Source organism: Mytilus galloprovincialis, chromosome 1 (genome assembly GCF_965363235.1).
Source record: "Mytilus galloprovincialis chromosome 1, xbMytGall1.hap1.1, whole genome shotgun sequence".
NCBI lineage: Eukaryota > Metazoa > Mollusca > Bivalvia > Mytilida > Mytilidae > Mytilus > Mytilus galloprovincialis.
Window position 1 is genome coordinate 124,853,814 of NC_134838.1, and position 12,534 is coordinate 124,866,347.

General features: G+C 30.8%; 1 protein-coding gene across 4 annotated transcripts in view; it reads left to right on the top strand.

The window, feature by feature from the left end:
* Positions 1-11,942, top strand: part of LOC143057497 (protein Hook homolog 3-like) — a 35,454-nt gene extending 23,512 nt beyond the window's left edge. The window contains exons 14-23 of one of the 4 annotated variants that reach the window (XM_076230809.1): positions 213-255; positions 870-955; positions 1,386-1,550; positions 1,815-1,957; positions 2,656-2,799; positions 3,438-3,485; positions 7,133-7,433; positions 8,294-8,398; positions 10,948-11,019; positions 11,333-11,942. In XM_076230809.1, coding sequence (XP_076086924.1) covers positions 213-255; positions 870-955; positions 1,386-1,550; positions 1,815-1,957; positions 2,656-2,799; positions 3,438-3,485; positions 7,133-7,433; positions 8,294-8,398; positions 10,948-11,019; positions 11,333-11,473 — 1,248 coding nt within the window. In that variant the 3' untranslated portion in view covers positions 11,474-11,942. The remainder of the gene's footprint in view (positions 1-212; positions 256-869; positions 956-1,385; positions 1,551-1,814; positions 1,958-2,655; positions 2,800-3,437; positions 3,486-7,132; positions 7,434-8,293; positions 8,399-10,947; positions 11,020-11,332) is intronic. The other 3 variants (XM_076230816.1, XM_076230823.1, XM_076230831.1) reach the window with 3 other exon arrangements.
* The last annotated feature ends 592 nt before the right edge of the window (positions 11,943-12,534 follow it).

Here is a 12,534-nt window from a genome sequence, read left to right on the forward strand (position 1 = left end):
GGTTTAGATGTGATACTACCAAATGAAGTTAGTCAAAATATTTGACTTCTACAATCTTACATCATAGTGATGATACAATTAAGGAACTGTTTATTGTATGCTGAGACAGGTAAGCTTGTAGAGACATAAAATAACAAATAATTTGAAAATTTCTTTTGCAGTAAATTTTGAGAAATGAGAACCTTGAAATGTAACACTGACTTATTTTTCAGACAAAATATGAAACAATGATTGAATCTTACAAGAAGAAGTTAGGTAAGTTTGTGTGAATTATTCCTACATAAAAAGGTAAATGTCATGAATTATTTCATCAGAAAAAACGATGAATTATACTGAAGTGGTACCACAATTTTATTTTTTTTAACTTTATAAATATGAACATTAAGTTAATCAAATTAAACATTACTCTTGACTCAAACTCTTTAAAATGATACATGGTCAGGTCAGAATAATACCAACTTACATACACACGTAATTTTAACACGTTTCTTTACATAAATCTGTTAAAAGAATTAAAATTTAGATATTTATTTAAAAATTGAATGCTTCTTTTTGTATTAAATTTATTTGGTTGTAAAAGCATTGACCGAAGTACATTTTGTATGAAGCACGGAAGCCCTTTATTCTAAAAATGTCTGCATGTTCAACATTTTTACGACCCTATTATATATTTCACATTGATCATGAAAACAGGATTACTATCAAGTTTTTCTTTTTATTTACCTGTGCACTTTATTGTGGAAACATGTGTTCTCATGTATGTTACAATTCATGCAATTAATTTTGAAATTAAGAATGACGCGAGATTGCTGTTAGCAAATCAAAATAACGTATAATAATACGTCAAATGTAATTATTTTACTTTACAGATGAAATGGGAGATTTAAGAGTACAAGTGAAACTGCTAGAAGAGAAAAATACCAAATACATGCAGGAACAACTAGAGATGGAAGAGGTAATAATCTGATATTATACCTTACACATATGATAAACAATTGTATTGGCTAACACAGTATCACATGATGTGAAAAAGTCAGTTAATTTTCATTTTAATGCAAGGAAAGATGATCTACTCTGAAATTTTACTCTCAGCAATGAATAATCATAGTATTCACTGGTTGAGATTGTTGATTTATACATGAGTTACCTCCCATTAAAATGAAGTCACAGAAGTATGAAAACAAAGTGGCAACAGTTTTGTTACAAATGTAGGCAAAAATTTCTGAGTTTACAATACAAATGTTTTTTGGAAACTAAAACAAAATTTATACGGATTTTTTCCAAAAAAAGAAATATGTCTAATGAATTATTCCTTATCAATAAAAATGTGTATTACCTCAAAGAAAATGAATTATTGACTTTATTACATATTTGACTATTTTCAGGAAATGAGAAAGTCTGGTTCAATGAAGCAACAGTTTGATATGTACAAACGTCAGGTCCATGAGCTACAGAACAAGTTATATGATGAGACAAAGAGGGCTGATAAGTCTGACTTTGAAGCTAAGAGAGCTGTAGATAAAATGGCAACACTACAGAGAGAAAAAGAGGTAAAAAGACATTGATTCTGGAATGGTAATACAATGACAAATGACACTTTGTGAAATATACTGAAGTCTTTTTAACATGATTGAAATTAATTATTCTGTTCAATTTGTCAGTCAATTTAGTGATTGTAAACAATTTGAAAAAATTGTATAATTTAAACAGAGATTTGTATGTGTCCAGACCGGCTCTTGTAACCATTAATTGTATAATTATTTAGGCATAAGTGTTCATTAATAACTGAATGTTGTTCTTTCTTTTCTCCACAGAGAATAGCAACAGAAAGGGATTCACTCAAAGAAATGAACGATGAAATGAAATGTACGCAGCTACAGACATTAGATGATAATGAACCCAATGATCTAACTTCCACGCCAAGAGTGGAAATGTTATCTCTACCCCCAGATATTAAGTATGTTTGTTTTAATCCTTACCCCTGGATATAAAGTATGTTTGTTTCAATCCTTACCCCGGGATATGAAGTATGTTTGTGTCATAGTATGCACAAAATATCTTTGCTTTATAGTTTAACCATGAATGGAGATCTTTTCATCACTCTTGTCATATTTTGTTTTCAAGAGGGTTTTGTAAATAGAACATCTTTAAAACATTATATTTACTCCAAGGCATCTATTGAAATATTTGTTATTATTTCATTCTAGTCAGCTAAGTTTTAAATATTTAGAAATCTTGAAAGTTGTTAATAGAGGAGCTGTGAAAGTCACTATACAGCATGTCAACATTTCAGTGCTGAAAAGATGCAACACATTTTTGGTACTGCAAGGCACCCTAGCTGTAGACTATTTCAAGTCCATTGTTAATGTTAATGAGCCCTGTTGTTTTTGACTTGAAGTCATGTGTTTGCCTTATTATTTAAGAATAATTTAAAATTGAAAAGGGTTGTTTTCCCTTCTTGGAGTGTCTAATTCGATGTTAACTCAAAATAAGTGTTTGGATTTTGTAGAATGAAATATACATCTCTGGTCTTAAATGGCTGCAAATGCCCTTCTTAATTGATACCTCCAACCTAACTAAAGACGTATTTGCAGCCATACTTGTGTCTATGTGAAAGGTTGTTAATTGCCTGAAATTGTTGTCTTATTTTTACAGAGAGAAAATTTTACGATTAGAACATGAAAACAAGATGTTAAAATTGCGATCTAACAGTACTGATGGAGGTGATAATGACCAAGTACTACAGTCAATGCTAGATGACACAAACTCTCGAAAGAATGAACTGGAAACAGAATTAAGGTCAGTTATAACCTTGTAATCATATAGTGTATTCAATACTACCATCAGCCAATATGTAATAAGTAAACATAAGGTCTATCTATATAGGTCACAGTTATTACATTTGTATATAACAAAGAGAAATGATAAATTTTATAATCTTAATAAAAGTATGAAAGTATCATCATATTACAAAAAACATATTACAAACAAAAAAAGAGAAAAATAACAAAAATACTGAACTACAAGGAATATTCACAAACCGGTCACATATATTATTCGATAACAATTACAGGTAAAGAATATAGGGTTATTGCATGAATATTGGGGAATATTGTCCCGAGTAGAATTTTATATTGCACGAGCTTGCGAGTGCAATATATGTTCTACGAGGGACAATATTCCCCAATATTCATGCAATAACCCTTTTATTGTATAGCAATATAATATTTGAAAGTAAAAAATGGTTTAAACTAAGATTTTGTCGTTGATGACGTCATGAATTTTGATGATTTATTGCACTAGTGCAATATTAGAATTTATTGCACGCTAACTTTTGGTTACTTTCTGTTGGAAATATTATATTGCTATACAATAATAGAAGATCTTACTTAAAATGTTAGAAATATTTGGCATTAATGCTGTATTCTCAATCTTAGGTTTTTACAAGGAAAGCTTGCAATTGCATTTCAACACCCTATTGATGGGTATGTCTTTTACCTTTATAAAAACTTTTATTTTATTTTATTTTATTTTTGGTGTTAAAATTGATGTTTTGTTTTGTCATTTTCTGTCGCTATTTTAATTTTTTTGCTGGTAGAATTCATGGATGCATATCATCCTCAGCTTGTTTGCTAGAACCAATGTTTTTATGGGTATTATTACATAAAGTTGTATTTATTATACCACATACTACAATGTGAGGGAAGATACCAAAGTAAGCATAACTTGCTCTACTTATGTCACCAATTGTGTTGCACATGTAAGTACACAGAGTACGCTCTACTTTAAAGAGGGGTACATTGTTTTGACCACTCCACCATGTCTTTGTTGTTTATGTAAGTACACAGAGTACGCTCTACTTTAAAGAGGGCTACATTGTTTGACCACTCCATCCATGTCTCTTGGTGTCTGCATGCTGAATAAAATAGTTTGTATTGAATTGCAACCTTACATGGATATATGGTTACATATACTCAGAGGAATATTCCTATTGATTTTGAGGTCAATACCTATAAGGTCATGGTCACTTAAAACATGTCAAAAACAGTATTGGAAAGTGTTTTCGAAATAAAATTTCATTTTCTTACTTTCACCTGTGTTCCAAAGGTACAAATTTGCAATTAGGAGCTATCAGGCTTATAAATACCTTGTGTAACAATCTTAATAGAACATAAAAAAAAATAGTGCTAGGAGTAGTGTTAACTTAGAATTATTCACAGCTATGTTTACATTATCTTGTTATTGAAATCAATGTTGCCAAGGGAAAACAGCTTGGTTTAAGGGACTTCACTATAGATTTTCAAGGGTCTACCTCAGCCATTGTTGTTTCAAGATAAATTTTGTAAAATAGCTCTGCATAGAACTTAAAAAGAATTGTAAGAAAATTGGTTTATACTCTTATTATACGACCGCAAAAATTTTTTGGTCATATATTGCTATCACGTTGGCGTCGTTGTCGTCGTCGTCGTCGTCGTCGTCCGAATACTTTTAGTTTTCGCACTCTAACTTTAGTAAAAGTGAATAGAAATCAATGAAATTTTAACACAAGGTTTATGACCACAAAAGGAAGGTTGGGATTGATTTTGGGAGTTTTTGTCCTAATATTTTAGGAATTAGGGGCCACAAAGGGCCCAAATAAGCATTTTCTTGGTTTTCGCACTATAACTTTAGTTTAAGTAAATAGAAATCTATGAAATTTTGACACAAGGTTTATGACCACAAAAGGAAGGTTGGGATTGATTTTGGGAGTTTTGGTTCCAACAGTTTAGGAATTAAGGGCCAAAAAAGGGCCCAAATAAGCATTATTCTTGGTTTTCGCACAATAACTTTAGTATAAGTAAATAGAAATCAATGAAATTTGAACACAAGGTTTATGACCACAAAAGGAAGGATGGGATTGATTTTTGGAGTTGAGGTCACAACAGTTTATGAATTAGGGGCCAAAAAGGGGCCCAAATAAGCATTATTTTTGGTTTTTGCACCATAACTTTAGTATAAGTAAATAGAAATCTATGAAATTTAAACACAAGGTTTATGACCATAAAAGGAAGGTTGGGTTTGATTTTGGGAGTTTTGGTCCCAACAGTTTAGGAATAAGGGGCCCAAAGGGTCCAAAATTGAACTTTGTGTGATTTCATCAAAAATTGAATAATTGGGGTTCTTTGATATGCCGAATCTAACTATGTATGTATATTCTTAATTTTTGGTCCCGTTTTCAAATTGGTCTACATTAAGGTCCAAAGGGTCCAAAATTAAACTTAGTTTGATTTTAACAAAAATTGAATCTTTGGGGTTCTTTGATATGCTGAATTTAAAAATGTACTTAGATTTTCAATTATTGGCCTAGTTTTCAAGTTGGTCCAAATGGGGGTCCAAAATTAAACTTTGTTTGATTTCATCAAAAATTGAATAAATGGGTTCTTTGATATGCCAAATCTAACTGTGTATGTAGATTCTTAATTTTTGGTCCAGTTTTCAAATTGGTCTACATTAAGGTCCAAAGGGTCCAAAATTAAACTAAGTTTGATTTTAACAAAAATTAAATTCTTGGGCTTATTTGATATGCTTTATTTAAACATGTACTTTGATTTTTGATTATTGGCCCAGTTTTCAAGTTGGTCCAAATCAGGATTCCATATCAAGTATTGTGCAATAGCAAGAAATTTTCAATTGCACAGTATTGCACAATAGCAAGAAATATCTAATTGCACAATATTGTGCAATAGCAATTAATTTTCAATTGGAGTTATCTTTCTTTGTATAGAATAGTAGTTGATAATATATGTTGGAAATTTGCCAGACATGACTATGATGTCATTTTCTATTTTTATTTGCCAATAACTTTATGTAAATAACTTCATTGGAAATTTGCCAATATAAAATGTTGCTGATGACGCTTTTTTTCCTTATCTTATCTAAAATGTTTTTAGATAATGTATGTTGGACATTTGCCAGACATGACTATGATGTCATTTTCTATTTTTATTTGCCAATAACTTTATGTAAATAACTTCATTGGAAATTTGCCAATATTAAATGTTGCTGATGAAGTTTTTTTTTATTGTTTTATACAATAAACAATGTATATTCACTTTTACTACCAACCAATCTTTACCATTCAGTGATAACAAGCACTTTATTTTACATTTTAATATTTTATGATGTATTTAAAAGAGTAGTTATTGTTGCAAACTCCATTAGAAATTTGAATTGATATCAGTTTTGGAAAAAGGGAAACAGGGATGTGAAAAAAAAATGGGGGGGGGGGGGTAAATTTTTCTCATTTCAGATTTCATAAATAAAAAGAAAATTTCTTCAAACATTTTTTTTAGAGGATTGAAATTCAACAGCATAGTGAATTGCTCAAAGGCAAAAAAAAATTTTTAAGTTCATTAGACCACATTCATTCTGTGTCAGAAACCTATGCTGTGTCAACTATTTAATTTTAGATTTAAATAAGTTTGAAGAAGAAATCTTTAATTGATTTGTAAAATCTTGACATTTGTTTTGTGTAAAAAAAACCATGTAATGTCAAAAATTTGATCACAATCCAAATTCAGAGCTGTATCACGCTTGAATGTTTTGTCCATACTTGCCCCAACTGTTCAGGGTTCGACCTATGCGGTCGTATAAAGCTGCACCCTGCGGAGCACCTGGTATATCTTTATTTTAACACATCTCTTTTTGATATATCCTTAAAAATATATTTTCTGAAAATCTCACCAGAATTCATGAGAGGCATATTTAAAGTGCCAGACTGTTGTTGCTTTAAGATGAGTACAGTGTAACCTGACTAATCTGACACCCGAGTATTCCAACATCTTGCTTTAACCTACACATTTTCATGGCCCAAAAATATGCCTATCCTTGCAGATAAAACCTGTGTATTCTGACACCCTGCTTAATCCGACATTTTTTTCTGGTCCCCAAGTGTGTCAGATTACACAGGTTACACTGTACCTTCAACCATGTAAGTGTTCTCTGTCATACACACTAAACATACATCAAATTAATAAGTATGTCTTAACAGTTCAAATCTTTCAGATTATTAAGTTATTTTCATAATAACCTTGAACTTATTTTGGCAATTTTCAAAAACTATTGTGAAACTTTACTGAATATCTGTTTCTAGGATAGCCAACCAGAAAATAATGGAGTTAGAAAGCCAAGCAGAGGACTTACAAGAAAATCAAAAGACAGTTTCTAATGAAGAAATAATTGTAATGAAGAAAAAATTAAATGAACAGATTCAGAGGACACAAGAAAAAGACAATCAGTTAACTAAATTAAAAACAGTTCAGGATGAACAAGAATCAAAACTCAGTGCTAAATCAGATAAAATACAAGAACTGCAAGATCAGTTACATAAAAAAGAAGATGAAATTAAATTGATGGAGGCAAAATATAAAAAATATCTGGATAAGGCTAGATGTGTAAGTATTGAAAGTATGCTTTAACAATGCCTGGCCAAGTAAAAAGTTTAATCTGATGTTCAGTTGTTGTAGTGTGTTGATGTGGTTTATAAGTGTTTCTCGTTTTTTATATAGATTAGACCGTTGTTTTTCCCATTTCAATGGTTTTACACAAGTAATTTTTTCTGGCCCTTTAAGCTTGCTGTTTGGTGTGAGCCAAGGCTCCATGTTGAAGGCTGTATCTTTTCCTATAATGGTTTACCATATATGACTTGGATGGAGAGTTGTCTCATTGGCACTCCAAACTCCAAGGAAAATTCAAAACAAAGTTTGTTAAAAAAAATAGCAAAATCAAAAGTCAGACACATTAAACGAATTGAAAATAGTAATATTCCTGACTTGGTACAGTCATTTCCTTATGTAGAAAATGGTGGATTAAACCTGGTTTTATAGCTAGGTAAACCTCTCACTTGTATGACAGACACATAAAATTCCAATCAAATAAAAAGACCCAAGTAAAGAAAGATTTAAATTCATTTGTAGTCTGTATGATGCAAACAACATCTAGAAATCTTCAGTCACATAAGAAAATATTGCAGTAAATTCTGTTTCATTGTTAATAATTTTAGTGTCAAGCTTTTCAGGGACCATATTGGTTAAAGATTGCAATTTGTTAAATAATTCATAGTAATTTGATATATGATTTGACTATTTTTGTGTAGAGATTGCCTGAAATGCAATCAAAACCCTATGATACTCTCATATAGACAGTGGCGGGTAACAAGTTGGTATAATCTATGACTTAAATTTAGTTTGACCCAAGCAATGAATCCTGTTAGTACACAGAATACATCAACACCAATATGTATATATGATTGTAGGTTTTAAAAACATTAGACCCTAAACAGAATGTAGATACTGGCCCTGAAGTCCAGGCTCTGAGGAATCAGCTCTCAGAAAAAGAGAAATATATAGAACATATGGAGGTAAGATTAATACCCTCCCTCTGATTAAGCCAGCTTTTAACATTGTTTTAACTTCATGAGTTAATAAACAGCTAAATAAGCACTTATTATCAATCTTTTTATTTACTAAACACAAGAAAACAACACAAATTTACTCTTTATAAAAAAAAAACAAAATCTTTCTTTTTTTTGTATTAATTATTATCTTTTTTTATTGAAATTTTTAACATTTGTTAGTTAGATACAATAAATACAGGTTTTTTATGTTAAAATTGATTCAGTATATGTAGGTGAAATTAACTGAACAATACATTGACATTTGTTAAAGCTTATTTAAGCTGACATTCATGTGATTATCTACATATGGGTTTTCATAAGAATAAAAGGTATTTCTGGTATACATTTATGAAACAACAGCCAATATCATATAAACAGAATCCAGAGGTAAACATCTAGACAAGTGTATCTGCAATATATCAAGCTCTAAATAGCCAGCCAATTTATTAATAAGTATAACAGACTACAAAAAATATACCATCAACACCTAATGACCTAAATGGCAAACATTGATAACTATAGCCATCACTTACTCAAAACTACCACATCAATATGTGGCATGGTGAAACTAATATATTGAGCACTCAACTCTCCTCCTTTTTAGCTCACCTGGCCCGAAGGGCCAAGTGAGCTTTTCCCATCACTTTGCGTCCGTCGTTGTCGTCCGTCGTCGTTAACTTTTACAAAAATCTTCTCCTCTGAAACTGCTGGGCCAAATTAAACCAAACTTGGCCACAATCATCATTGGGGTATCTAGTTTAAAAAGTGTGTGGCGTGACCCCGCCAACCAACCAAGATGGCCGCCATAGCTAAAAATAGAACATAGGGATAAAATGCAGTTTTTGGCTTATAACTCAAAAACCAAAGCATTTAGAGCAAATCTGACATGGGGGTAAAATTGTTTATCAGGTCAAGATCTATCTGCCCTGAAATTTTCAGATGAATCAGACAACCCGTTGTTGGGTTGCTGCCCCTGAATATGTAATTTTAAGGAAATTTTGCTGTTTTTGGTTATTATCTTGAATATTATTATAGATAAAGATAAACTGTAAACAGCAATAATGTTCAGCAAAGAAAGATTTACAAATAAGTCAACATGACCGAAATGGTCAGTTGACCCCTTTAGGAGTTATTGCCCTTTATAGTCAATTTTTAACCATTTTTCGTAAATCTTAGTAATCTATTACAAAAATCTTCTCCTCTGAAACTACATGGCCAAATTAATCCAAACTTGGCCACAATCATCTTTGGGGTATCTAGTTTAAAAAATGTGTGGTGTGACCCGGCCAACCAACCAAGATGGCCGCCATGGCTAAAAATAGAACATGGGGTGAAATGTAGATTTTGGCTTATAACTCTGAAACCAAAGCATTTAGAGCAAATCTGACATGGGGTAAAATTGTTCATCAAGTGAAAATCTATCAGCCCTGAAACTTTCAAATGAATAGAACAACCGGTTATTGGGTTGCTGCCCCGAAAAAAGTAATTTGAAGGAAATTTTGCAGATTTTGGTTATTATCTTGAATATTATTATAGAAAGAGATAAACTGTAAACAGCAATAATGTTCAGCAAAGTAAGATCTACAAATAAGTCAACATGACCAAAACTATCAGTTGACCCCTTAAGGAGGTATTGCCCTTTATAGTCCATTTTGACCAATTTTTCGTAAATTTTTGTAATCTTTTACAAAAATCTTCTCCTCTGAAACTCCTGGGCCAAATTTAACCAAACTTGGCCACAATCATTATTGGGGTATTTAGTTTAAAAATTGTGTGGTGTGACCCGTCCAACCAACCAAGATGGCTGCCATGGCTAAAAATAGAACATAGAGGGGAAATGTAGATTTTGGCTTATATCTCTGACACCAAAGCATTTAGAGCAAATCTGACTAGGTAAAATTGTTTATCAGGTCAAGATCTATCTGCCCTGAAATTTTCAGACAAATCAGACAACCTGTTGTTGGGTTGCTGCCCCCAAATTAGTAATTTTAAGGAAATTTTGCAGATTTTGGTTATTCTCTTGAATATTATTATAGATAGAGATAAACTGTAAACAGCAATAATGTTCAGCAAAGTAAGATTTACAAATAAGTCAACATGACCGAAATGGTCAATTGACCCCCTAAGGAGTTAATGTCCTTTATAGTCAATTTTCAACAATTTTTATAAAATTTGTAAATTTTTACTAACATTTTCCACTGAAACTACTGGGCCAAGTTCATTATAGATAGAGATAATTGTAAGCAGCAAGGATGTTCAGTAAAGTAGGATGTACAAACACATCACCATCACCAAAATACAATTTTGTCATGAATCCATCTGCTTCCTTTGTTTAATAGTCACATAGACCAAGGTGAGCGACACAGGCTCTTTAGAGCCTCTAGTTATCAATCTTGATCAGTGAAAAAGCAGAAGTAAATAACTTGATAGTACAAATTAAAAAGCCCTTTCCAGTAACTTAATCTTAGAATGCTCACTATTACTGAAATCAAGATTTGCTATGTTATTTACAGGAAGAAAACAAGAAATCCAGACTTATACGAGAAGAAGAAGAGAAGTATATGGTAGCTTCATGGTATAATTTAGTGAGTATGGTTATAAATTCAGTTTATGACAATAAACTCATTTGCCAAAGTGTGCTTTTTTGTCTTGATTGCATTGTCACAGAATGTTGAAAGTATTAATGCTAAAATCAAAATTGCATATCTGTTTTATATTTAGTATTAATGGTTAAAAAAAAAATAAACCCTCCTTTCTTCTTTTAACATCTGTGAGGTGTACTTAATTTATATATTGCAAAGTCGGGAGTACTATACATATTATTTTTATATTATTTGCCTTGTTATATTAAAACAAAAATATTATTGAGATAATTACTTACTTTAATTTTATTTGTAGGGCTTTCAATTGCATAGACAAGCAACAGAAGAGCGACTTAACAACAGTACCAATGGCATGTCCTTCTTAGCTCGCCAACGGCAAATTAATTCAAGACGAACTCAGTCTATACCAAATGCTCACACAAATTCATCTCGATGAAACTCTTTAGCCTTTTAATGACATGTGCAATCTATTTATAACATACTGTATTTATACCTCATAAGAGTCAAGGTCATATATTTTTGTTTTTCCTAAGGTCATTTCATTTTTTCATAAAATAGAAGATTCTTTGTTAGGACCACCAACTATATTGGAACTTCTTGAAACCTGCAGTTTGATTCAAACAGCTTTCAGCAAAGATGACCAATGCTTAGATTTGTTTCATTAAAAAATATTTTATTAGATTCAACAAATTACCATTTATAATATGAACATAAGGTCAATTTTTTTTGTCATGATAAACGCTATTGATTGATGTGATTGACACTACAGAGAATACTATAGTAATTTTGATTGGTATAATCAAAATTATTATGCTATCATAAGATATAGTTTTATTAAGATATTAAAATCTTTTATTTTAGTCTGAGATACTTTTTAATGAAACACCAAGATTGAATGATTTTGTGTCAGTTTTTTTAACCCATTTTTTTCTTCATTTGTTATGTATGTCAGATTTTGCTGTGATTTGTTTATAATAAACTGTTGTGAAAGTAAAAATATCATTATACTCTACATAGATTTTTCAAATATTTCTCAAATTCTTCAAATAATCATTTGGACAAAATGAAATGAAAGAAGTTATCTTTATATAGGTTTTAGTGATTATTTTTTTTTATATAGTTAGCTATAACCCTTTCCCAATAATTATTTAATATGTGAAAAGTACTGAAAATATTCAATTTTAACTTTAAAAAAAAAGTAAATATTTGTATTCTCTGGTTTTGGTTTTTGTAATGTTTGATTTAAAATATTATTTATCCTTATTTGTCAGTTTTGTTTATATGTTCAGATATTATTTAATCCCTAGTAGTCAAGTGTTTATTCATATGTAGCTAGAATCTGCCTTTATTATATCTTTTACAATATCTTAATTTTGAACAACAATCCTAATCTTAAATTATATGATATAAATTCTTTTTATATATGCTATTGTGTTTAAAGTGAAAAGTTAAGCTTCATTATTGTCACTAATGTAACTAAATAGACAAGACACATAT